The 26,725-nt window shown below is 60.4% G+C and overlaps 1 protein-coding gene across 1 annotated transcript; it reads left to right on the top strand.

Annotated features, from left to right (window-relative positions):
- Nucleotides 1–208: 208 nt before the first annotated feature.
- On the top strand, nucleotides 209–26,725 carry LOC114079811 (leukocyte immunoglobulin-like receptor subfamily A member 6). Its single transcript, XM_071604909.1, has 15 exons — nucleotides 209–375; nucleotides 568–603; nucleotides 4,073–4,357; nucleotides 5,414–5,701; nucleotides 7,766–8,065; nucleotides 8,493–8,660; nucleotides 20,302–20,430; nucleotides 20,617–20,667; nucleotides 22,638–22,910; nucleotides 23,274–23,561; nucleotides 25,213–25,332; nucleotides 25,422–25,464; nucleotides 25,558–25,595; nucleotides 25,801–25,841; nucleotides 25,919–26,725. Exons 1-15 carry the CDS (start codon nucleotides 342–344, stop codon nucleotides 26,063–26,065), a joined length of 2,241 nt encoding a protein of 746 aa, XP_071461010.1. The 5' UTR covers nucleotides 209–341; the 3' UTR covers nucleotides 26,066–26,725.

A 26,725-nucleotide genomic window follows, 5' to 3' on the forward strand; every position in this document is an offset into this window, starting at 1 on the left:
TCTTGTCCCACAGGGGCTTGGTGTTGGTGCCAAGCCTCTGGCTCAAGGGACACTCAGGTCCCCAGGGGTGAGTCTGTGGCCAGCTCTGTGCGGGCAGAGTTAGGCCGGACTCTCGGGGTCTTATCTGACGTCCTATCAGGCGGTCCAGTCCCCGTGTCTGTTTCCCTGACCACGTCGCAGAATTGTGAAATGGTGCGGTTGGCCACCCGAGGGTGGGGCTGGGGCCACCAGTGTGCCTTCCTGTGAAGGCCTCATGTGACATCCAGGCACAAAGCCTCTTCCCGCAGACCCGCCATCCGTCCTTCTGGGCTGTCCTGTTGTCTGCTGGGCCCAGCAGAGCCATGGCCAGCACCCTCACCACGCTGTTCTACCTCGGTGAGTTCTGGGAGGGACAGGGGTGGGAGATGGGAGGGTGGCCACCTCAGATCTGGTCTCTGGTCCTGCCCAAGTGGCCAGCCGTCTCCTGCTCCGGCTGCAGGCCTGGCCCCAGAGGCCCTGGTGTCCAGACTAGTCTGGGCTGTGAGCGGGGCCTGAGGAGGAAGCCCCTCTCTTCTCTCTCTCTCCCAGGACTGTCTCTGAGCCCTGGAATCCAGGCCCAGCACGGTGAGTCCACCTCCCAGGCTCCCTGGGCTCTTCTTCTCTCCAGACAGCTCTGGCTAGTCAGGCGTGCTGCCCTCTGTGTCCTTGCCGTCACGTGGGCAGTGCCTGGTCAAGACGCGGAGGAGACCCCCTCCCTCCTGAAGCAGGGCCACACCCCAGTGAGTTCGGGGGCAGCAAGACTGAGGCCGACACAGCAAATAGGGAAGTGCAGGGCTTCGCCCAGACGGCTCCTCGGGACTCGGAGACACTCGCCTAAGGGGGTGCAGGCCCGAGGCCAGACATAGGTGAAAGTTGCGCCTCTACCCTCTGCAAGCCCCTGCGCTCAGCAACCCGCTCTGCCTGGAGTCCAGTCCTGCGTTTCCATGGTGGCAGGTGCCACCTGGTGGTCACAGTGTCCTGGTGGTGCTTGTAACCCTGTCCCTCAGCTCTGGAAATCAGGCTGTAGGGAATGGGGTCTGGGATGGAATGGCAGTGACAGAAAGGGCCAGGACCTCAGGGTCACCACAGGGCTGCAGCCCAGGGCGTGTCCCGTCTGGTGGGGGCTGCTGTTCTGTGTCACCCATGGTGTCTCCGGTTTGCTGGGATGAGGCTTCCATTTTAAATTCTGAGACAGGGTCTTGCTGAGTTGCTGAGGCTGACTTTGAACTCGGGCTCCTCCTGTCTCACTTCCCAAGCTGCTGGGGTCACAGGGGTGGGCCAACGTGCCCAGCGTGCTTCGTTTTTAAAGCCAGTTGTCGGGGACTGTGAACACTGCAGACGTGTCACTGTGCTGTGTCCTGGGCTCAGGCAAACATCAGGAAGTGTGGCTGGAACTGACCAACATGAAAGCCACCGGACACAGGTGCTGCCTTTCCGGGGTGTTCTTTGGGGCAGCGTGCCAGGGTGTCTCTGGAGGTGTTGGGTCTCAGTTGTTGGAGCCGGTCCTCTCCATTTTGGGGGTGGTGACGGCAAGCGTGAGGGTGCTGTTGAGTTCACAATAAAGTGTTTAGAACACAATGATCACGTGGTGGCCGTGCCCGTCATCCCGGTGACTGGGCATGTCTAGGCCACTCGGCAAGACCCTGCCTCAAAATAGAAAATAAAAAGGGCCGGGATGTGGCTCAGTGGGAGAGCACCCCTGGGTTCCCTCCCCGGGGACACACGCGTGCACACACCCAGGACTGAGCGCCTGGCTCGCTGTTCAGAGCAGGACTGGGAAGCCACCAGCCCTCAGGAGACACACGGAGACCGTCCACCCAGGAGCACGGAGCCTCCTTGGGAGCGTGTAGTGACCTTGGTGCGGCCGGCCCGTGGCCAGGCCTCTGAAGACTGGCTCCGAGATGAGTCCTCTCCTGCTTCTCCCGTGGATGTTCGTTTGGCATGTCAGCTGGTCACTGTCATTGCAGGTAGCTTTTACGGAGAGTCGGTCACGTTCTGGGCACTGTGTTGAGCCCATCCCATGCACCTGTCCTCCTTGGTTTGCTTTATCCCAACGAGGTCCTCAGCACCGAGCGACAGAGTCTCCACCTTTATACCTGCGAGTGTGCGAGGGAGTCCAGGACCAAGCGCTTTCCTGCGGGGAGCCTGGTCCTGGGAGACGGTGTCCAGGAGACGGCGTCCAGGAGACGGCGTCCAGGAGACAGCCCAGGCTGTGGTCAGTGTTGCTGCTGTGGAGAGGGGCGCCGTGGGGGAGGCGCTGGTGAGCCTAGGGGTGGAGCCAGCACCTCTGAACGGGGCGCCCAGGACGTGGTCCCTGAAGATGCAGCAGCAGGCCACACAGCGAGCTGGGGACAGGTCCCGGGAGAGGAGCGGCGGCACATGGCACGGCTGTGCCAGGGGCCGGTGCTGCCCATGGCTGGGGCAATGGCACCACTGTGAGAGGGAGGGCCCTTCTAGTCTCCCCTGGCCTTCCCCTCCCTGGGGAAAGGCCCGCGTGGCCGAGGGCTGTCTCTCCTCCTACCTCGGGGTCTCACCAGGAGCCCGGGACTCCCGGCCCACAGGCCCCAAACATGCTGCGGGGTCCCTCCCCTGCTGCCACGGGCACATGCCTCTGTCACGACGGTGGCCTTGGGCAGTGGTGTGGGAAGGGCTCGCACACGTGGACTTTGGGTTCCTCTGCTTGGGCACTAAGCAGGCTCTGGGATGAGGGGGCCGTGTCTCAGGTGGCCGCCTCCTTGGGGGGGACCCTGCACACCATCAAGTGCTCTGACCTGTACACTGCTCAAGACAGGGAGGCCCTGGAGGCCGGTGGCAGAGTGGGGACAGGATCTGGTGGGTGTGTTAACAAGGACTGCTCTGCACTGGGTGGGCAACGGAGACGCTGGCCGCGGCTGGCCCAGGAGGCTGACTGGGTGGTGACTGATCATCCCAGACAGAGGGCGCGGGCGCTGGCCACCACTGGCTGGAAGAGCCCTGTCGGTTCTGGGTCAGGGAGAAAGGCCGAGGTGGACTGATGGCCAGCGTTGGCTTGGGGGTCTGTGGTCTGGCGGGGGCTCCTCCTTGCCTGTGGGTGGAGAGGAGAGAGAAGCAAGCTGTCCCCGTGTCTTCCCCAAGGGAATCACTCCTTCCATGAAGGGGCTGTCCTCCCGCCCCGGTTACCTCCCTACACCCATCTCCCTGCCGTCCTGCTGGGGATCAGCTCACAGATGGCTTTTCAGGGACACGTGTAGTACACAGAGGCGGGGCCAGGTGAGATGCCTGCTCAGCACGGCCTTTGCTGACCCTTCAGGAGCTGGTGGCCCGTCACCGTGTCTTGCACTGGGATGAAGTGTCTGGGTCGCTGGATGCAGGGGACCTGGGAGAGGTGGCTCTCCCCAGAAGGGCTGACATCTCCCCAGCAGCCAGGGTGACAGGCCTTTCCTTGAAGGGGACCTGGGGCTGTATCCGGTGGCCGTCAGGGTGGGTCGGCCCCAGCAGGAGCTCTGGCCTGATGGTCTGAGATGTTGTTAGACACCCACTAGTGAGATGCACCGGGTCGGTGGCATGAGTCTTGAGTTTAGGGCACGAGTCTGGGACTGGATATAAGCTGTGACTCACCAGCCTAGAGATGGGTTGAAACCCAGGAACCAGGGAGACCACATGGGGGCCAGGAGAGTGCCCAGCTGCGGTCTGAGGACAGTTTTTGAGCTGCTACACAACTTGGAGGTTGGGCAGAAGAGAGTGCAGAGATAGAGAAAGAGCGTCCAGGGGCGGATGAGGTGGGCCAGAGCTTGTGGAGCCAGGGGCAGGGCAGTGCTTGGTGGGGGACGGGGCTGGGGAACCGGGGAGCGGGGGGTGGGAGTGGGGTGGGGCAGGGCAGGGTCGGGGACGGGGCTGAGGCAAACCCCACTGGTGCATGCAGGGTCTGCCTCGTCCCTGTTGAGACGTGGCCAAGGCCGTGGACAGGAAGTGGACGGGGAGAGCTCACTCCCTGGGCTCCTGGGCCTCTCAGGCGAGCACGAAGAGGGGCTTCCTGGCGTCTGGACCTTCTGTCTCGGTTCTGTCTCCCTTCCAGGGTCTCTCCCCAAGCCCTCCATCTGGGCGGTGCCAGGTCCGGTGGTCCCCCAGGGGAGCCCTGTGTCCATCTTCTGCAGAGGTCCTCCTGGGGCAGCTCGGCAGCGTCTGCAGCAAGTGGGAGGCTCCCGCGTGTGGGCTGCAGAAAGCCCGGGAGACGCCCAGGCGGAGGCCGCGTTCTCCCTCCAGCGTGCCACGCCCAGCCACTCGGGGACGTATGTCTGTCAGTACAAGACGCAGGACAGCTGGTCCGAGAGGAGTGACCCTCTGGAGCTGCTGGTCGTGGGTGAGGGCCCCTCCCGTTGTCCCTCCGGGCCCTGTCCTCCTCTGTCCACCCCCGCCCTCCGCTGTGCTCACTGCCGTCCCCCACTGGTCACCTGATCGCTCAGCCCCACCCCAGAACAGGGCCAGAATCTGGGTCCTGGGCAAATGAAGAGAAGCTCAGGGAGTCTCCTGGGCCACTGTGGCCCTGTTAGCGTCACAGCATGGACGGCAGCGTCAGCATCACCTGGAGTGTGTGAGAGAAGAAAATGCCGGTGTGGCCTCGAAGAATTGAAGTAGGGATTCACACGGCCACATGCCGCGTGGTCACCAGGGACCCACACGGCCACAGGCCACGTGTTCCCCAGGGACTCACGAGGCCACACGCTGCGTGGTCACCAGGGCAGGTTTCCAAAGGGTGGAAACAACCCAAGTGTCCCTCTGTGGACTGAGTGGAGAAGCAACCTGTGGCCTATCACACCATGGATTGTCACTTGGCCACTAGAGAACTGCACACTGACACGTTGCGCAACGTAGCGGCACCTCGGTGACGTCAGCGCTGGTGGAAGCAGCCAGACACAAAAGACAGCGCGCTGCCTGGTTCAGTCCACATGAAACTCCCAGGTGGACGAGTCCACAGAGGCGGAAAGCAGACGAGTGGTCACAGCAGGGGCAGGGTGTGCCCCGGTGACAGCTTTCAGGGCACAGGGTTCCTCTGTTGGAACTGGAGAGAGGAGGCGACGGCCCGGTTTTGTACACGTGCTAAATGCTTCTGAATCATTCACTTTGAAATGGTCGATTTTACGTTATGGGAATTTCACCTCCATTAAAAAAAGACAGAAAGGTGATGAATGGACCCCTCCCCGCACCAGCCACAGAGACCCTGGGGGCCTGGGCTTGGTTCACCTGCCTTCTGGGGTCTTGGGCAGGGCCGTGCCATGGCCGTCGTCCTGGTGGAGACAAGAGGCCAGCCCAGGCTCTGCAACCCAACTCTCCTCTCGGCCTTGATGGGAGCCTGTGGCTTCTGTGGCTCCTCGTGGCTCCTCGTGCTCCTTGTAACACCAGGGTTCTTTCCCGCCAGGTGTCTCCAAGGACAAACCCACCCTCTCGGTCCAGCCTGGCCCCATGGTGGCTTTAGGAGGCAGCGTGACCCTTCACTGTCACTTACCAAGCGCCTATGACGTGTTCCTTCTGTCCAAGGGAGCAGAACTGGCCTTGCCTGCAGGCTCCATCCAAGGCGGCCAGGGAAAGTTCCTCTTATCCCCTGCCACCCGGGCCCACGGGGGGACCTACAGATGCTACGGCTCTGTCAACACCTCCCTCCACGGGTGGTCAGCTCCCAGCAACCTCCTGGAGCTGATGGTCACAGGTGAGGAAGCTCTGTCCAGTGCCCGTGGGAACCTGGCTCCCCAGGGCACTGGGCAGCCCTGGGGGGGCGGGTGTAAGGAGGGATGGTGGCTGGTCCCTGAGCAGTCTCACCACCCGCTCACTCCTGCACTGTGAACCGGCCCCTGCCCAGCTGCGAGGCCCCAGGAGACTGGCCTGGGGACAACGTGGCCTCCCAACCTTTGTTGGACACCTCTACCCTCCCCCTACCCGCTGATCTTGGCTGGGTGGTGCTGGCTGCTGTAAAATGGGGGTCTCATTATTACTTACGTGTTGTGAGGCCACAGATCAGGAGCCGGTGGCCAGGGAGAGGCAGGGCCAAGGCCCGGAGCTTGCCCAGATGCCGGGCCAAGAGGAGGCAGAGCCGGGAGGGCAGGGCAGCGGTGTGGGGTGGTGGTTAGAGTGGGCTCAGCGGCTCTGGTGTGGGGCTGCTGGCTCTCGGGGAGGGGCCGAGGGCTGCCACCTGAGGGGCGATGCCCAGGAGGAGTGCTGGCCGCCGGGGCTCTGGCTGGCTTGGATCTGAAGGGTGTGCTGTGGGCCCTAAGAAGCATCAGGCTGGGCAGGGTGGTCTCCCTGCTGGCCGCTGGTGGGTGGAGGCACAGGACAATGATCCGGCCCTCTGCCTAGTGACACGTTTTGTGGACGCGAACGAGGACTTTGCGCTCAGCTCACCAAGAGTCCTTCGAACCCGGGGCCCCTTCCTCCCTTCTCGTGGGCGCTTCTGGGGCTGGACTGCTCAGTGCAGGCCTGGGGTGTGCTTTGACCCTCCCCTCTCCCTTCCACCCCACAACATGCCCGCTCGCTCGGGGTTCTCCTCCCCTGGTGAGGCTCCGCGAGCCATCCTGCTGGCGCCCTCACCCGGCTCAGGGCGCAGGGACCGCTGTGGACGCTGCGGGTGTTTGTTACTAATGCTCAGCGGCTGGGATCCTGTGCTCAGCCCGCATCTGGGCCCTCTTGTCCCCTGGCCCTCAGGGACTCAGCCTGCAGAAGCCGGCACCTGCAGCCCACCACCTGTGCCTTTCAGGCCCTGGCTTTACAAACAGGGTATCGTTGTCTTGTGTCTCAGAGTTGTGGGTTCATATCTCGCTGTCTCGTCCATCGCCATCCAGTGACTTTGGACTGCGCCCAGCACAGCCCGGGGCCAGGTCCACCCACCGTCTGCGCAGCCTGGGCACCGAATGTCCTTCGTGCCTTTTCATGTGGGTTATGGGAATTGAGCTCAGGGCCTGGTGCACAGCAAGCATGTGCTCTACCCCCGAGCCACACCTGGTTGGAAAAAGGCCCAAGACATAGAGAATAACACGGGTGCCAAGTGTGAGTTATATGGAACGCACGCTCTGTTCCCATGGGCCGAGCGTTAGTGGAACCTGGCCACGCGTGGTCGAGAGCTGAGAGGTGGCCACGCGTGGTCGAGAGCTGAGAGGTGGCCACGTGTGGTTGGCTGCTTTCTTGCTACGAGGGCAGAGCTGAGAGGTGGCGGCAGAGCTCACCAGGCCTGTGAAGCTTAAAGATTACCACCTGGCAGTTTCCAGGAAAACAGGCCACTTGTTCTGGAACTTTCCACAGCACACATGGCACCGTGAAGACATTCTCATTTCTACTAAGGCTTTCAAAGGTTCTTTTTGAAATTTAGCTCCTTAGTCCATTTTAAGTTGGTTTTTGAACAGGGTGTGAACTTGGGATCTCGAATGAGTTTTTCCCCTGCTGCAGAAGGGAGCCGCGAGTGGCCAGCTGTTGACAGTCCGTGCCACCTGGTGGTGAGGCCCAGGAAGGAAAGCCAGGCAGGGCCAGGCCCTCGGGTTGGAGGGCAGGGTGTTTCAGAGCCTTGGTAGAAAAGACCCCATGCAAGGTGGTCACTGAGCATTCAGGGAAGGGCGGCCAGGCAGAGGGGACGGTGTGGGAAAGGTCAGGAGGGTGGATTTCCATACAGAGAAGGGATGACAGTGTGGGTGGAACAGAGTGTGTGTGGGTGGAACAGAGTGTGTGGGGTGGCTTTCAGGGTGAAGGGAAGGCCACACCGGCACCCACTGTGGCTTTCTCCCTCTAGGAATATACAAAAAGCCTCAGCTCTTGGCTGTTCAGGGCCCCTCTGGGGCACCCCAGCATATGACGACCCTGCAGTGCCGCTCAGAGATGTGGTTCGACCTGTTCCTTCTGTCCCAGGAGGGCAGTGCCAACGCCACCCAGCGCCTCAGATCTCAGTATAAACGCGGGTTCTTCCAGGCCAACTTCACCCTGGACGCCAGCGAGCAGGCCCGCGGGGCCACCTACAGATGCTACGGTTCTCTAAGCTCCTTCCCCTCGCTGTGGTCAGACCCCAGTGAGCCCCTGAGGCTCTCAGGACGAGGTGAGCCCCACGGGCCACCTTCTCTGCAGGATCAAGCGTTGTCCACTTGCCCAGTGCTGAGGGGGTGACCCAGAGCCTCTGGGGACAGGGCAGGGTCCTGTGGGGGTAGCAGCCCCTCAAAAAAACAGAGGAGATGGCCTTGGCAGACCAGCCCTGGAGAAGGTGGTCCCCTAGTTCCTGTGACTTATCTGGGGCCCAGTCCTTCAGACAGGCAGGTGGCCAGCAGGGGTTTGGGCCAGACTTCAGCACCTCCTCACCACCTCTGCCAGGTGCCCTTGTGCAAGGGGCCACCTGCGTAGCCACACACACCCGGGAACCGGGACCTCAGGTCCCTGGGCAGCTGGCTGGGCTCACAGTCCGCTCTGTGTGTGTTTCTGGGGTGTGATTCTCCATCCTGGACCCCCACCCCACCCATTTCTTCTCGCAGGGTCTGCTGCCTGGAATTCCTTCAAGGTGAACATGCTCAGGCTGAGCCTGGCTGGTGTCACCCTGCTGATCCTGCTGGGGTTCCTGGTGGAGGCCTGGCTCAGCAGGAGGGACCCCCGGGGAGCAGTCGAGAGGCCCCCTGCATTGCCAGACGGGGACAGAGTCCTGTGACGGTGACGCTGCGTGGGCCTCCTGGGCCATTGGTGCTCACAGGAGCCTCACTCTGGGTGGGTCTGTCACTTATCCACGGACCCTCCCAGGGGTGGGCATCATCCCGTCCATGGAGGGCCCGAGTGGGGCAAGAGGCAGAGGAAAGGGCAGTCCTGCCTTTCCTGCTGCCTCTCTGCTGGATCTGGAGCATCCTGGCTCATCACCTCCCGGCTCTCAGACCCCTGGACCTGGGCAAGTCACACCACTGGTCGTCCCAGGTCTCCAGGGGCAGAAGGTAGATGATGGCGCTTCTCAGTCTCCATCATGCCTGAGCCAATTCCTCATGACAAATCTCTCCGTACCCTATGGGTTCAGATTCCCTGAGGACCCTGTAATACAAGCCACACGATCTTATCAACTGATGTAGAGAAGGTGTGTGACAAAACCCAGCACTTATTCACGATGAAAGAAAGTACCAGCAAGCTAGGAACAGAAGGCATCCTGCAGCTTGATAAAAGAACATTCCGCACGGTGGGAGACTGGATGCTCTCCCCTGGAGATCAGGAGCAAGACGAGGAGGCCCCTCTATCCCACAAGAGCAATCGGACAAGAAAAAGAAACAAGGCACATAAATCACAGAGGAACTGAAGCTATCTCTATTGCAGATGATGCAATGCACATGTCGGAAACTCCAAAGACCGCAAGCCCTCAGCCTGCAAAATTCAGCTTCATTGCTTTACACAAAGAACAACTTATCCTAAAAGGAAAGCAAGAAGACAATCCCATTTGTGATGGCATCAAAAATACTCAAGACTAAATTAACCAGGAAGTGAAAAATCTGTGCTCTGATGATTACAAAACTAATGAAAGAAATGGAAGAAGACAAAGATCAGTGGAAAGAGACCCACCTTGAGTTGATTTTTGTAGGAGGTGTGGGATTTGAGTTTAAGTTATTTTATTGCATATGGTCATCCAATTCTTTAATCCCATTTGCTAAGTAAATTCTCCATTTTCCATTGAATTTTTTTGGCTCCTTTGTCAAAAAAATAAGTGGTCATATTTGTGTTAGTCTCTGGGGTCTCTGTTCTTTCTAGGTCTGTGATCATCTTTTTACTAAAACTGCACTGTCTTGATTTCTGTGAAAGTTCATAGTACATCATTTATAATAGCCAGAAAGTAGCAATAATTCACAATAGCCTCACTGTCAATTAACATTTGATTGCATCAGTTGAATAAGGAAACAAATTTCAACATATCCATACAGCTATGTTATTAGACAATGAAAAGAAATAAAACTTTCCTCAAAAAATTCAGAATGGAATTAAAGGCCAGGTATGGTGGTGCACATCTGTAATTCCGGCTACCCCAGAGACGGAGGCAGGAGGATCACAAGTTCAAGGCCAGCCTGGGAAACTTACAGAGACCCTGTTTCAAGATAAAAAATAAAATGGGAGGTAGCCGTAGCTCATAGTACAGCAATTCCACTTCTAGTCATATGTACAGACCAACTGAAGGCAGATATCAAAGAGGTATTCCTACACCCTCGTTCATAGCACGACACTCAGGACACCCAAAGACGGGAACAACCAAATGTCTACTACAGATGATGGATGAGCAAAATGTGGTAGAGATGCGTGAGGGAATGTTCCGCCTTAGAAAGGGAGAAGACCCTGCTGTACGCTACAGGGGGGTGGGCTTTGAGGGGTTATGCTAAGTGACACGAGCCAGTCACAGAAAGGAAAAGAGACCACAGAGACCACAGGAAGGATGGTGGGCCCATGACTGGAGGGGTGAGTGGGGGTTTTTGGATGGGTGAGTTTTCAGGGTGCTTTTCGTGGTGCTGGGGACGGAACCCGGGGCATGCACACGCAGGGAAAGCGCCCTACCACCGAGCCACACCCCAGCCCAGAGTTTCAGCTTTGTGAGATGAAAATGGTCCTGGAGGTGGACGGTGGAGACGGTTGCTGGGCAGCGGGAGTGTGTTTGGTGGAAATGGCGACGTGCACATTGTATGTGATGTGCATTTTACCCCAATTAAAAAAGAGGGACGGAACACGCCACAGGACGGGCACCCTGAGAACCCTGGTGGAAGAGGCCAGTCAGGAGTGGCCACGCTTCGAACGACTCCTTGAGAAGGAAACGGTCAGAACTGGCAGGTCCGTGGAGACAGCCCAGGGGAAGGGTTCCTTATCTTTCAGTTGACCACAGTCTGGAGTGGGGGCTTCCTCTTGCTGTTGGGACAGAAATAGAGTCCCCAAGTCTGACTCACAATGGAGGTTCCCCTCGTCTCCCAGAGTTACCAGGGGACCTGGGTGGGCAGAGAACAGGGGCTTTCTTGGAAACGCACCTAAGAGAAAGGAGACCTGGTGCTGAAAGGATGTCACAAATGTGCAGTGACATTTCAAATGTGCTTGTGTTCACACCCAGGGGCCGTATGTCCAAGAAGGCATTGCAGATACACGGGAGCAGGGACATAGCCCTGCCATGTCCCCGTAGGAGAGGTCAGGCCTCCACCAACATGGGCTGCGTTGCTGCTGTCTTTAAAGAACTTATGTATATATTTTCTAACTATTGTTTTAGTCGTACAAGTTTATAGAGTACTATGTGACAACTTCATATACACTGTGTGTGCTGATCAAATCCGGGTAGTTAACATTTCCATCTCCTTAAACATTCAAATAATTTCGACCAACGCATGATAAGCGCTCATATTTACCCGACACAGTGTGGTATTTCAGCACCTGTGCAGATCAGACCGGAGGGACCACAGCACACCGTCGGGTATTTCATGATAACTGCAGGAAAGGGACCAAAGCCCCCAAACACACAGGAACAGCAAAGACGTGGAACTGTTAAATATGCATTTTAAAGCCATGGCCATCCCCGTGGACATGGCAGGCTTGGGGTATTTATTTATTTATTTATTTATTTATTTATTGGCACTAGGCTTGGAGTTTTAAGCCCTGAGTATCCTGGTCTCCTCTCAAAGCCTGTCTTGCACTCACGAGGCCTGGCTCTGCGGTTCCACGCACGGGCACCAGAGGGCAGTATGGAGCTTGGTGGCTCTCAGCCACAGGGCTCCGTGAGCAGTTCCTTTGTGACCCTGGCGCACTCAGGTTGCTGGCCAGGTCACAGGCCCCCACAGAAGGGCTCTGGCGAGCCCCTAAAAGTGTACCCCTGTGTCCCCAGATCCTGCTTGTGAGAAATAGAAGTCCGGGTGTCCATTTTCAGCATGTAGTATTCAGCCTTAATTGGGAAGTAAGATCAAATTGTAGCCATTTTAACTATAGCCCTTCCCTTTGCCCACTCCCAATTTCAATGAGCCATTTTCAGATTGTGACCCCAGCTCCTCCTGTCAGGGCCAGGGGCAGCGCTGCGCGGTGGATTGCTGCCCGGGTGCCCTGCCCGCCCACCTCGCAGCCTGTGTGGGTTTCTGGCAGCTCCACTTGGTACGTCCAACACTGCCACCTGCTGGAGACCTGCTTCAGGCCACCCCACGGCTCTGCGGCAGCGTCCTTTAATAACTGACACAAATTCACTGCACCAAGGGGATCCACCCACTTCAGGCAAACTGACTGAGTCGTGCCACCCTGGCTAGAATCCAGTTCTAAAACCTACAAAGACCCCTCCTGCCTGTTTGCCTGTGACCTCCACACACGACTGTTTGGGTGAGGACCAGCCGCCAGCTGCGGCCTCCGTGTGGCATGGCACGTCCTGCCGGGTGCTTCCCCCAGGTGGGGAGTTCCCCAGCCTCGCCTGCCCAGGGCGCACCACTGGTCCCGCCTGGGCATCCCCTCCTCCGGGTTTCCCAGCCCCACAGCAGCCACGCCCTGTCCCAGCCGCTCAGGTGGACACCACACTGGGTTCTCCTGGTTTTTCTTTCCTTTGTCACAACCGAAATCCAGTCCCTCGGGCAATTCCATCCCTGCTTTTGCTTCGACCTCTCTGGTACCGTCTCCCTTTGCCCTCGCTGGACTCTGGCAGCAGAGTCCACCCTCCTGCAGAGGGGGAGCCTGCTACTCAGCCCCGGTGTGCCAGGTGTGGGGGTGGCTGGGGCACCGAGAGTGGGTTGCCCAATGCAGGGCACCTGTCCAACGGCGTGGGTCAGAATGGCTGGAGCAGGGTGCCCTGAGCCAACACACCTTTTTACATCTTTCAGTTACTGTTTCAAATGTTCAGTCACCAAAGCATTACCGCTGCCTGTCCCTGGGCCCCCCTGCCCCCTGCACCGTCCTCCTTACATCGGGGTCTCAGGCTGCCTGAGTGTTACAGGCTGAGTGACCCTGCTAACCCACGGCTCAGGTGCAGCCCATCCAGAGCCCGCTGAGCTGAGCGGAGGGAGGTGACCTGGTCACTGAGAGGAGATGCGGGGAATGTGGCCAGGCTGGCCAGCGACTTCACACTGCCCGTCTCCAGAACCACCAGAGTAGACTCCTGTTGTCGCAGCCCCCAGGGTTCTGGCCAGGACACGAGCACGGGAGGGAACCAGAGTCGTTTGGGAGCCGAGGTCACCAGCTGGGGTCCTGGGCAGCTGAGGTCCTGGGCAGCTGTGGTCCTGGGCAGCTGTGGTCTCGGCTGCGGACATCTGGTTTGTTGTTTTGGTGGTGCTGACAGATGTGCCCAGTCCTCGCTGTGGGCGGAGGGACACCCGCCTCTCCATTCACACTCTGTGCTCTGTTGGCTGGGACGCTGAGTGGACCCCGAAACGGCACTTGCTCGAGGTCAGTGAGAACTTGGCCTCAGGTGTGGGAGCTACTGTGTGGTCACTGTCGAGACGAGGCTGCGGTGCTGGGGACAAGGCCTTTTGCTTGATAACCTGTGCACAGGAGCCCAGGGAGGGCGCAGACCAGGCCACGTCCCTGTTGTGTGATGCCCCGGCTTCTGCCTCCCCAGTCCAGGTGGGCCTTCCTCCCGTGGGCTTAGTGACCTCCTGTCCCCCTCACACCCATGGAGGAGGGGCAGGGCGAGGAGAGCAGGGCCCAGAGGCTCAGCTGTGGAGCCTGGGAGGGAGGGCGGGAGGGTGGGGACACAGTGTCACAGCACCAGGGCCTCCTCCAGGGGCCCCAAGGCCCCAGGCCCAAGGCCCAAGCTATTTTTTTTTTTTTGTAAAGAGTGGCCATGATAATTGAGTTTTGGGGAATACAAGCCATTAGTGCCCAGATCCTTTGGCTCAGATAAGATCCAGTGGTGGTGGTCTTCCCTCCATGTGGTCCACCAGTGCTGGGAGGTGCTGGGAGGAGGGCTGGGTTTGTTGTTGCTGTGGACAGACACGCTGAGCCCTTATGGAACCTGTGTCAGTCCCTCGGGGCTCACGGGGAGTGTGGGGACCAAGGTGCCCTCTGTCTCCTTCCATGAAGTGTTTGCCTCATTTGCAGCCCATTTTCCAATGGACGGAGTGACCTTCAACAGAGATGGAGGTCACTAAACCACCCAGTGGCCTCCCCTCAACTCTCAATGGACATTCTTCTCCACCCTGTGTTGAGAGCCACAGCCGAAGGGGCCCCAGCAAACTTCCAGCTGCCAGCAAACTTCCAGCTGCTGGCTGATGATTGGCTCACAGCGGCCCCAGCAACATCTAGCTGATTGGCTCCTCGGCCCCAGCAACATCTAGCTGATTGGCTCCTCTGCGGTGATGCTCATTGGACTGTTTCCCTGCCCTTTCAGACCACGGAGCTGCTCATTGGGGGACTTTTTTGGCTCCGCCCACATGACCCAGCCAATCGGCCTCAAGAGCAGGAGGATTGTGGGAGGTGGAGAGAAGCTTGTGTGGGAGAGACAGGCTTGTGGAAAGCCGGTGGTGGCAGTTGAGGCTCTGAGGGTTTTTCCTGAGAGGCTGTTTTGTTTGGCGTGTGTGGTTCTAAAAATAAAGTTAGTTTCTTTTGACAAGTGGCTCCTGATTGTGCCCAGCCAGACTGCGGCAACCCTGAGCTCCCGGGTATGGTCTGTCACCACTGTGACCTGATGTCCACCAGCCACCGAGAGCATCCCGTCATAAACACGGAGGAACCAGCTGATGTGACGTTAGGATGACTGGTCCTGTTTGTGGGCACCACTGGGTGGGGTGCGCTGGGACGTCGTGCCGGGGTGCCGTGGCTGGGGTGGGATTGGAGTGGGTCTCCCAAGCCTTCATTGTCGACACTTATTCTTGTTTAATGTTTTAATTGGCACATCACATCCTATGTAATGGTGGGAGTCATTGTCACAGACTCAGACATGGATACGACGTAATCTGGCCAATGGCCTTCCCTAGCACTTCCCTGTCCCTCTTTGCCTCCCTCCCTGGTCTGTGTTGGATTCAATCCCGTCTTGAGACATTAACTGACTGTGGGGTTTAGAGGTGGGGCCTTCCGATCCAAGTCCGCAGCCCTTGACGGAGCCCTGGAGGCTAGGAGAAGAGGGAGAGAGACCAGACCCCTCTCCACACCTGACGAGTGAGAAGGACATTTCAGAAAGAGGAATAAAGGCAGACTGAGTGACTGGAAGAGTGGACACTGTCCCTTTCCCTCGCCCCACTGACCCGGCAAACCCAGACCCTCCTTCAGCATCACTGTTCGCTGTCAGAAAGACACTAACGCCACACCCAACCTCGGCGACGTCCTAGTGACTTTGGCACACATTCTCCTCAATTGAGGATCTGTCCCTTCATAATGTGGACTTCTCTCAACACCAGCACCCGCCACACCCAGGAAGGAAGCCCTGTTTCACGAGGGAGTGCCGCCCACGCAGAGGCCCCCGTGGAGACCCCCAGAGCCGGCTTGCGGGTAGAGCCTCCCGTGGTTATAGGAAAAGGGGTGCTTGAGACCAAGGAATGACCAACGTGCCTCACAGATGTGACCGAGGCCAGCAGGCACGTGGGTACAGGGAGGGACCCCCGCAGGGACTTGGAGATGCTGTCCTTCCAGAATCTGTCTGCTCCATCTCCAAACCCGCTTCACAGGTCCACCCCTCCCCCACTAGTCTTTCCACCTCATGAGCTTCATACGGAATAAGACCCTCCAACTCCGAGCTCCGGGGCCCTGCTCCTCCCAACCTTCAGAGACAAGGCTTGTTCATGAAGCCAGGGCTGCTGCTCTGCTTCCTCTCCTGGCTGTGGCTCCAGAGTTCCTGTGTCACACACCTGTCCTCTCACTCAGGTGGTGCTGTGTTTGGGGATGTGGGTGTCGGTGCCGGGGCTACGACCCGTCCTGGTGGCCTGTTTCCCGTCAGAGTCAGAACACGCCTCCCATGGAGATGTGACCTGAGGTGTGGGTCACGCTGCAGGACTCAGTGGCACGTGCGTGTCCTGCAGCGACTCCACACAGCGCCTTCCTAATGCCCTGGAAGGAGGCAGGGAACAGACAGCTCCTCCCAGGTGTGGCTGAACTGTGCACGGGGCGGGTGGACCTCCTGTGGAACAGAGCTCGCTGGCGGGATGTCCCGTTCCTCCTTGTTCCCCAGGGAAAGACGGGATGGCCACCGCGATGGCAGCGGATCATGCCTGTGGGGGGCAGCGCTGGGTCCCCATCTGGGTGGTTAGAGAGACCCGATGGGTGCCTTGAAGGACAGCTGTGAGGGCCGAGCCCCAGTGGGGGAGGCTGTGGACTGGGGGGGCAGCAGGCTAGCCTGGCCGCATGCTGAAGTCGGTGGGGCACGGGAAGGGGCCGCTGCCAGAGGGCAGCCTCACGCATGGCTGGCTTCCTCTCAGAGTGAATGGGACACGCCTCCTCCGCTGCAGTCACGCGTCAGGAGGAGCGCCTGCTTCTCAGTGGCACGGAGCAGCTTGCGTATTTCTCACAGCGTGTCCCTGAGGCGGCCTTAGTGCTGCGTTCCAGGCGCAGGTCCAACCCGGTTCAGCCCTTCTCCGACTTCAGCACTAGGGAAGGGGACAGCTCCCCCTCCGTCTTGTGCTGATCTCAAGGGGACACAGAGGGCACAAGTCACGTCTGCTCCCATCTCCTAGCAAAATCAAGCCACAGGGCTCTGGCCGGTGCTGGCACCCCACCTAAGAGCCCAAGTGGGCTGATGGAGGGCAGGATGGGTCAGTGAAATTGCGGGACTTGTGTATCACAGAGTCTTGTCCAGCCTCAGTAGGGCAGTGTGGACGGGCCTCGAGGCCAGTGTGCTACGTGAAATAGGCCAGTTGTGAAGGACTGGTGAGGGATCTGCTTATCTGAGGCACTTCGAGGAGTCAGATTCCTAGGGACAGGAGCTGGTCACCAGGCTGGGCTAGGCTGGGCTCGGGCAGGTATGGAGGAATGGGTGCGGAGGTTCCCTGGGGAAGAGGTGATGTTACCTGGAGCGAGTGGGGTGTGCGTGTGAGCGTGCGTGTGTGTGCGTGTGTGTGTGTGTGTGAGGGTGGGACGCAGAGAAGAGACGCTCAAGTCTGAGCGCTAAGCCAGAGGCTCCGACACCAACTCCAGGAAGCTCGGGAGGGCCCTGCAATGTCCTGGTCACTAAGGATCCGCGCAGGTGAGGAACCCAGGGGAGCCCACCCGGGAGGCGGGCTGATGTCGTCGGTGCCCTGACGCCGAGCAGGTCTGACTTCACTGCTCACAGGGTCAGGACGCAGCCTGCTGGACCACACCCCGGTGGCTTCCCCACACCCACGCAGCGTGCTGCCCTGGAGTGTCTTAAGGGACTGGAACCTGGGCCTCGGGACTTCAGGAGCTCAGCTCTGCTCCAGTGACCGTCAGGGAAGTTCTGTGACCTCCTCTGCAGAGCCTAGATGTGACTGTTAGGTCTGCATAGAGCAGAGATCAGAGAGGGCCCCCGGGGAGACCAGGAAGTGGCCGAGGTCTGCCTCCAGGGGGTGCCCGTCCATGCGGGGGCTTCCTGCTGGGCGCATGGGAAGAAAGGAGCCTGGCCAGGGGGTGGTGACCCACTGGAGAGGGTGGACAGGTGAGGGACAGCTGGCCCCACAGGTGTGCCCAGCACAGACCTGCCCTCCGTCTCTGCTCCCTCTGCCCCCGTCTCTTCCCACTGGCGTCCCCGGGGACACACCTCTTGGGACAGCACTGATTCTTCTCATTCTGGGTCACAAAAAGTAAGAAGAGAAGTTTGGTTTTTGTCCTAGTGACTCCTGACCTGGGGTTAAACTCCCCTTGACTCTGTCCTCCCTCTCTCAGGTCAGACCACAGGACGGTGACACGGGCACGGCTCCCTCCTAACATATGAGGAAATGCCCTGCCCAACTGCTCAGCCCAGGTCCCTGGTGGCCTCAGGGGGACAGGTGGCTCTGCTCTGTCACACAACTTATTCCTATGACGTCTTCACTCTGTGCAGAGACAGAGCAGCCTCCTGCCCCAGAACTGCTCCCACCAGGCCCACAGCTTGTTCCTCATGTCCCCTGTGAGCCTGGCCCACGGGGGCACCTACAGGTGCTCTGTCTCCTCCAGGGACAGACCCGGCCTCTGGTCTCTGCCCAGGGACCCCCTTGAGATTTTGGTCACACTTAATGTCCCTGACTGCAGCAGCGTCTCTGTCCCAGGTGTGACTGAGGAGGATGTCAGCACAGGTGTGAGAGACCTTCTTGCCCTGTGGGACACTTGGGCCATATGTCATGTGGCCCCTCGTCACGTCCAGGGTGGGTGCTGAGCCACGAGAGTCTCTGGGGGAGGCCCGCTGAATCTGGCCACGTGGCCGTGTGTCACCTGCACCCAGGGGCTTCCTGAGCTGGGCTGTGAGAGCACTGAGGGCACCCACCCCCTGCGTGGTCCCCCCACACCTGCCCGGGCCTTGCTGCAGCTGGACGGCAGGAGGACAGGGAGGTGGCAGGACATCTGCACCCAGGAGACGTCTTGGTGAGCCCCCCTCTCTGCCAGCAAGCTGGTGAGGAGCACCCAGGATGGGAGAAGGGTGGTCACGGGATCGACGTCCAGGGTGTGTGGACATGCTCGGGACCCTGGGGCCACAGTGGCACTTGGTGCTTGGGGCTTGTAATTCCAGGAAGGGCGGACAAGAGTGTCCCACAGCCAGGAGGCCAGTGAGCCGGGAGGAAGGGGGAGCAGGGTGGGGGTCCAGGAAGGAGTCAGCAGTGAAGGTCCAGCAAGGGACCTCAGCTGGCACAATGTGGGGACTGGACGGTGAGACTGGTCCCTGGAGGGGCCGTGCAGCATCTGTCATGCCTCTGTGGACATGCAGGTGGAACCCAGAAAGCCCCCCGAATTCCCGTTAGCACTCACAACTGTGCATCTGCATGTGTGGACCTGCAGGTGGACGGCCATCCCCGAGCCCCTAGAGCTGCAGGTCACCTGGAGCATCCTGTCCACTTCAGTGTGTCCTGAGCCTCACCCTGGCGTCTGGGGTCTGCGACCTGAGCAGCTGAGCTGGGGGTAGGGAGCCCGAGAGCCAGATGGCTCCCTGTTTCCACCCCGTCAGCGTCTGGGGTCCTCTGAGTCTCCACGCCAGCGAGGGCCGGGCAGCAGCGTGTCTGGTCAGATCTGCAGAAGGAGCAGCTGGTTCCGCTCCCACAGGGTGGGCACCACCTGGCCTCGGGTCCTCGGGCGGGGGTCAGATGGTGGTGGGAGCCTCCATTTACAGGAGGACACTTGTACCCTTGTCCTGGGAGCCATCTCCAGACCCACACATGCCCAGGGAGGAAGGGCTCATCCCCTCCTGCGGGCGAGGACTTAGCTGTGGGGTTTGCCTCCGTGGACTTGGGGGGACTTGCTGTGGGTTGGGGTCAAGTTCTCCCCTTTCCTTCCTAGAATCCTCTCCCGTCCCAGGAAGGGGAGCACGGTCAGCTGGCTGCCTTCTCCTGTGGGTCCAGCTCTATGGCTGGCCGCCTGGCGGGGCAGCAGAGGTGTACCTGGGCAGCAGGGAGCCCAGCTGTGGGTGCCACCAGAGAGCCACCAGGTGGTCCCCAAGACAGAGATACAGGGTGACCATGGGCAGAGCCCACTGACTCTTGGGTGTGCAGTGAGGGGGGCGGAGGCAGCTGCCCAGTGGCTGGGCCTCAGGAAAGGCCTGGAGCCGTCCACCAGGAGGCGTGGTCTGTGTGGGCGAGGCGGAGCCCAGGGTCACCGTGGCTGCAGAGGGAAACCCAGCGTTAGGGTCTGCAGTGTCCCGAGGCCTCCTGCGCTCAGAGGTGGGCTTCTGGGGAGGCAGTGGACCCTGAGGACTCGGTGGACATCTGGGAGGTGGGCACTGGCTGGGTGGACACGCGGTGTGTCCTCAGGGGACTGGCTCCCACACCTCCTGTCTCCTCCCTGGCTGCCCTGAGCCACAGCGTCCTCTGCTCCCATCCACCACGTGTCCCTCCTCACCCCAGGCCCGAGCAGCGGATCCCTGCCCAGAGCCTGGAACCTCTGAAGCTGGACCCAAGCCCGTCTCCTTCCTCAGGGGCTGTCCCTGGGTGTGTGGTCCCAGCAGTGAGAGGCTGGCTGTCACCGCCCTCCTGGGTCCCACAGGCCCCTCCTGCACAGTCCCAGAGTGGGGTCGGCCTAGCCCACCCAGAGTCCCCAGTCTTAGGAGGAAGCAGGGGTCTCCTCCCCCTGTGCAGGCTGCGAGCCCCGGTCAGGCGTGGGCACCCCTCCCACGTCTCTGAGGCTCGAGGACCAGAGGAGGACACCCTGGGAGGAACTGAGACCCAGCCTGAGGGGTGCTGGCCAGGGCAGAGCCCGTCCTGCGCCGGGAGCCCTCCCCTTCCTGGGTGGCAGCCAGTGTCACCATCGTGTGAGGAGGGGCTCCAGGGCCCGGACGGCTCCAGCCCTGGGTGTGTCCCATGAGGCTCCTGAGCGGCCAGCTGGGTGTGAGGGGACCTGGGCCCGGCTCGGCCATGGCCACAGGGGTCTCTGTGCTGCTGGGACTAGGTGAGCGCGGAGGGGACGAGCTGGGTGGGAGGGTGCAGATGGAGAGGCCCGGCCTGGTCCTCCTGGGGACTCCCCCCGGGTCCTGGCCAGGGGCTGGCCGGATCAGCCACGGCCCAGCGTCTGCAGCAGGTCTGGGCCCGAGCTCAGGGGAGGGGTCCCGGGTCCCGGGCGCTGCCCTCTCACCAGGCCCCCCGATTGCAGTGCTTTTCCTGGAGCAAAGGACCCAGGCCCAGGAAGGTGAGTGTCCCCTTCAGCCCTGGGCAGCTCTGGGTCTGGCAGGGTGGGCCTGGGGGGGAAGTGGAGCCTCGGACTCCTGCCAGGGACCTGCCAGGTGCTGGGTCCACAGTCTCCGTTCTGGGTTGGCCTTGACTGAGGTGTCTCTCCTGGCAACCAGACATCTGCCTGGGAACAGCAGAGATGCACATGGACACTCAGGGCCAGGGCTGGGACTTTGCCGGGGACCCACTTCCTCCTGAGAATGGCAGCTGTGATGCTTCCTGGGTGTGGAGTCCTTCTGCTGGGGTCACCTGGGCAGCTCTGGCCCTCTGCTCTCTGAGAGGTCAGCTCAGGGCCTCTTGCTCCGACAATGCAGAGCGGGGCCCTGTGTGGCTCTGGGCCTCTGCCAGCTCCTGCCCCTGTCCCCGACTGCAGCTCCTCTCCCTCAGGGTGCCTCCCCTGCTGGGCTGAGCTCTTCCTGATGTCCCCCACTTCCTGATTCGGGGTCACTTCCTGGGTCAGGTCTGCTAAGGCCTTGGGCCTGCACCAGGATGTTGAGGCTGACCTGAGCCTCTGTGGGCCTCCAGCAGGTGCAGGTTCCTGGTCTGATTCCCAGGTCTGTGGTCCACATGAAGTGACTGTGCAGGGTGACAGGCCGGGTCTAGTTCCCTCCTCCCCATGTGGACAGCCCGTTGTCCCTGCACCCTTGGTGGCAAAGGCTGCTTTCCTGCCCTGTGTGTCCTGGGCACCTTGGTCCTCATCAGGGGACTGTGTCTCTGTGGGTCTGTCCTGTGTCTTCTGTCCTGTACCAGGTCTATGTGCCTGTTTTTGTGCAGTTTGGTGCAGTTTTGTTCCTGTAGCTCTGGGCGTGGTTGGGATCAGGTATTGGGATGACTCCAGTGTTGCTCTTCCTGCTCAGGACTGCTTTGGATATTCTGGGTGTTCGCCCAGCAGATGAGGTCATTTGATTTGAACAGAAGTTCAATTTAGGTGTAATTAGTTGAACCTTTGCATTGTGACTGGTTTACAGTGGGGTTGACTAGTCTGGGGTTCAGGTGAGTGGTTTCAGGGTGCAGGTGCGTGTGCCTACGTAGATGAAGAGTCAGGTGAGTATACTCAGGAGATACCTGGATGGCAGATATAGCTAGTGATGATGACTGACAGGACTCTGTGGGTGGATAGTGACAGATGATGGACAGTGACTCACTGATGGTGGACAGGTGAGACTCATAGGTAGGATATAGACAGGGGCCAGGGGGAATCACGGAAGACCCACACACATTTATAAAGAGAAAGCTGGGCAGGTGGGACAGTGACCTCTGGCGGAGGAGCAGTGACGCTGAGCCAGCACACATGTTGACCCTGCAGGGTTCATCTGTGGGGGAGCTCCTCCCCAGCACGGAGGCTCGAAGGTGGCAGGACTTGCAATAATTGTGGTTCTGCTTCATGCTCAGATCCGCCCTCCCGGCAGCCGGAGTCTGAGCCTCAGGTCCACAGGGTCACTGCTCTGGACCTGGGCCCACGGCTTCCTCAGGCAGGCTCCTGGGGGATCCCCCAGCAAAGCCCAGCCCCAGCCGTGAGGGTCCGACCCTGGTCAGGGGGCTTTCCACTGCCAGGATGAGCAGGATGGACAGACAGACTGCAGGACGGAGCCCAGACACTCTGAAGCCTCGAGTTTGCCAAAGACAGGAGGCAGCCCAGGGACGGAGGCCACTCTTCAACGGAGACACTGGAGTGGAGCTCCAGGGGACCAGGGAGGGTCACGGGTCACAGGCTTGGTGACGTCCTGTTGAGGGCGATTTAGGTCTAATAGATGACCCTCCTTCCTGGCGGAGGGTGGAGGTCCCTGCCCAGGGCACCACTCAGGGAGGCGAGGCTGGATTCACACCCAGGTCACCCCTCTCGCCCCCCAGGATGGGCTGGGGCAGAGCCCTGGATGGGGCCCTCCTGACACCAGGTCACAGGTGACGGGGCTCTTCTGCTTCTCCCAGGGGTGCCCTCCATCTGGGCGGAGCCAGGATCTCTGGTTCCCCACGGCAGTGCTGTGACCATCGTCTGCAGGATTCCTCCAGGGGTGACACAGCTGCGTCTGTATCATGTGGAAACTAAGTTGTGGCGTGACAGAGACCCACAGGGAGCCCCAGAGGTGGCCCAGTTCTCCCTCCAGCAGGTGACACACAACCAGACAGGGACTTACCACTGTGAATACTGGACAGAAGGACTCCCATCAGGACACAGTGACCCACTGGAGCTGGTGGTGACAGGTGAGGAGAGCCAAGGACACTGTCCCCAGCCACACACTCTGCCGCCCACCTCACTGACCCACGTGTGCCCAGAGCAGACCCTGCCCAGGGTCTCTGCCCACTGTGTGGGTCCCCTCCTGTGTGCTGACTGGGGTCCCAGCTGCCCAGAGAGGGGCTGCAGGTCCTGGGGGTGCTCAGCCTCCCACCATGTACAGCCACCCCCTGTCCTCGGTCCTGAAAGTGGGAGGAGTTTGTGTTTTGTCCCCTGGTCCCTGAAGTTCATCCAGGTCAGCATCTCCTGGTCATCCTCCTCCTCCGACACCAGAGCAGGGGAGCCAGGGTCCATTTCATGGTGGTTTTAAAGCTGGATCTGTTTTCTTCCAGGAATGTACAAGGAGAAGCCCTCCCTGACTGCTGAGCCTGGTCCCCAGGTGGCCTCAGGGGGACAGGTGGCTCTGCTCTGTCACACAACTTATTCCTATGACGTCTTCACTCTGTGCAGAGACAGGGCAGCCTCCCTGTCCCAGAAATGCTCCCACCAGACCCACAGCTCGTTCCTCATGTCCCCTGTGACCCTGGCCCACGGGGGCACCTACAGGTGCTATTTCTCCTCCAGGAACAGACCCCACCTCTGGTCTCTGCCCAGTGACCCCCTTGATCTCCTGGTCACAGGTGAGTGCGTGTCTGACCGCTGTGCCTTTGCCCTGGACAGGGGTGTCTCGAGGCGTTCAGGTCGGCCCCCACACTGTGTGGTGGTGCCCTCACCGGGTCCTAGCCGTGGTCACTCTGTGTGATTTCTGGACCCTGAGCACTTACATATTCATTGTGACAATTTGGGGCAGATGTAAGTAAGTGGCTGGGGCAGCGATGTCCTTTCCCATCCATGGGGAGATGCTCCATGACCTAGTGCCAGGCTCATGGACCAGAGTCCCCAGCGATGGAGTGGTCAGTTGGTGCCTGTTACCTCCTGCAGTCCCTTCCCCTCAGTCCCTCTCTGTGTGGGGACAGTCAGCATGTCACTAACTGGTGACACACATGTTACAAATGTCTCTGAAGTTTCTTCATGTAGGTGAATTTCTGGGTCCCCTTCTGTGTGATGCTGTGACAGCCGTTGTACCTCAGAGTGGCCATTTGTGGGTGGACACAGTGGATGGTCATCTATGCAGGGTGCCCAGGATGGACTTATGTCCAGGACCCTGCAGGCTGGCCAGGGAGGTACAGGTCCTGCCTTTGCTCCGGTGGCCGAGTCCCCAGGCCTTCCCCTTTCTGGGCAGCTGGGACTTCTCAGGTGTCAGGGAGGGGACATGCTCCAGCCAGGGGTGACCCAGGGGACACGAGCACAGAGGGGTGAGAGACCCTGCTGGGGCCTTCTGACGTGACTGGTCAGTGTGACAGTGGCCTGGGTTAGGGTGGACATGTGCAGCCGGCCCCCAGGAAGAGGTCCAGGACAGTGGAGGAGGAGATGGAGATGGCTGGTGTTCACGTCTGGCCTCTGGGGACAGGAGCGCTGGGTGGGGACAGCTGAGTTGGTTGCTCTCCATGGACACTCCTAGCCTTATAGCTCTAGTCAGAAAGAATCCTGTGGCCTGCATCACACGTCCAAGAGCTGTCCTTCTCTGACTCCAGTGGCCAGCCGCAGAGCTCCTGAGGGACAGGTGTCCAGGCCCCCTCCCCGGCCTCTCATGGAAGCAGAACTCCCCTGCCCTCTCTGGAGGGCGCCTTCAGGTCATCTTGCCTGGTGCCCACAGCCTTATCCGCCAGCCCTGACACCCTCAGTTCTCCGACATCACACTGTCACACCAAGGTGCCCTGTCACCTGGTCCTTGTGACTTTCCCTGCACTGGCCTCTCACTCCACCCAGCACCAGGGAGCCAGGCCGAGAGCCACCGCTGCCCGTTGCTGGTGGACCCCCTGGGGCGGGGTGCTTAGACCTAGAGGTGCTCTGTGGCCTCCGAGGTCCCAGCACTGCCCTGGCCAGGCTGAGCGCTCACGTCCAGGGACTCCCTCCCTCACACTGTGGAGTGCTGTCCAGGGCCACAGGGCTCCTCCCCTGAGCTGGGGGAAGCACTCCCTGCAGGGTGGAGACCGGGGTGTCCCTGCCCTCAGGGCTCAGCTCCCCTCACAGGGCCTCTGTGGTGCTGCTGTGAGTGTCTGTCACAGCGCCTGTCCCTGGGGGGGCCAGGCTTCACCTGTTGCTTGACCGCCTTGGCGGGGAGGATTCACTGCTGTCCCCGCGTGGCCAGCGACCCTTCGTGGATGGTTTAGTTTAGGGGTGATCAGTGCCGCAGGTGCAGGTGGATCCTCACTGTGTGTGAACCCCCAGGTCCACCTAGTCCCCTTGTGGTTGGGGTCTCGGCCGCCGCTGCTGTCCTCCTGGGCCTCTGCCTCCTCCTCCTGGGCCTCTGCCTATGCCGACACCGAGGGCATCGTCGGGCCAGACGCAGTATGTCCTGGGGCTGAAGGTGAATGGGGGGGGGGGCTGTGGGCCGGGGCTGGCTGCTCCTTTGCAGCCTGACCATTGTCCCTTCCTAGGGGTGACTGACGGTGGGACCAAGAGCCCAGTGTGGGACGTGAGGTAGGACAGTTCAGACTCCCCCAGTAAAAACCTCAGAGATCCTCTGAGTCCTCTCAGGGACTTTCCATGACACCCCTCCTCCCTTCCCCTCAGCTCCAGCCCTGCCTCTGACGTCCAGCGGGAAGATGAAGGTGAGTGGACCGGAGCAGGGCGGCCTGTGTGGGGCGGGAGCCGAGCAGCTGGAGGCCTGGGGCAGGGCAGGACAGGAGCCAGCTCCACCCTGCCTGGGGCCATTACTGTCCCCTGGAGAACGTATTGCTCCGAAACCTGGGAGGTGGGACCGGGTCGTTTGAGGACTGTCGTGTAGGAGGTCCACCCTCTCATCTGCCCTTCCAGATGACACCGAGCACAGGGGGCATGGACAGCTGGACACACAGGTGAGCCCTCCCACCACTCCCTCTCCTCCCAGCCCAAGCCCAGGTGCCCGCTCCACACGTGTGCCTCCCCGTGGCAGGCCCCTGCTGCAGAAGGCCCACAGGAGGTGACCTATGTCCAGCTGCACCCAAGGACCCTCACCAGGAGTGTGGGTGCACTTCTCTCCCGAGCGCCCCAGGACGGGTCAGCACAGCCCTGTGTGTATGCCACGCTCACCTTGCCTTGAGAGGCCAGCAGGGCTGGCTGAGTGGACGGCAGTGCCCAGGTGCCGCTCCGTGTCCCTCAGCGCCAGCCACCAGGTGGGAGCCCTGGGACTCGGAGGGAGAAGCTCGTGCACTGCCGGGAACCCCGGGGCTCTGGCACAGTTCCCGCTCCTGGCAATTCGCACCAAGTGTTTCAGAGGAGCCTGCCTGGGCTCACGTGGGGAGGGGCGGGTGGCCGGGCAGGCCTCCTCTAAGGGACTGGCTACAGCTGCGGGAGGCCAGCCTGCCCTCCAGCCCTCAGGAAGCAGACCAGTGGCCTGAGGAGGGCCCTGAGTCTTCCGCAGCTGGACGTTGTGGGTGGCGCTGCAGCACGCTGGTCACGGTGCTCCCCCGGGGGGGCCAGTCCATTCTGCCCACTGTGATCCCAAGGGGGACCCTGGCTCACGCGGGGGCTTGGCCTTCAACCCCTTCAGCCCCCGTGGCTCTCCCCGTGGCTCTCCCCGTGGCTGCAGCCTCCACAGGCTCAGGTGCAGGGTCCCCTTGTCACCCTCCCCCACATGCCTCAGCTCCTCAGTGGCATCTCGAAGTGGCCGGTCAGTGATGGGAGCACCTCTTTGTGTATCTGTCGGCCATTCGTGTGAGTCACAGAAATAAACAAAATTCAGGTCCTTCGCTCGTTTAAA

This window comes from Marmota flaviventris, chromosome 18, assembly GCF_047511675.1.
Source record: "Marmota flaviventris isolate mMarFla1 chromosome 18, mMarFla1.hap1, whole genome shotgun sequence".
Classification (NCBI taxonomy): domain Eukaryota; kingdom Metazoa; phylum Chordata; class Mammalia; order Rodentia; family Sciuridae; genus Marmota; species Marmota flaviventris.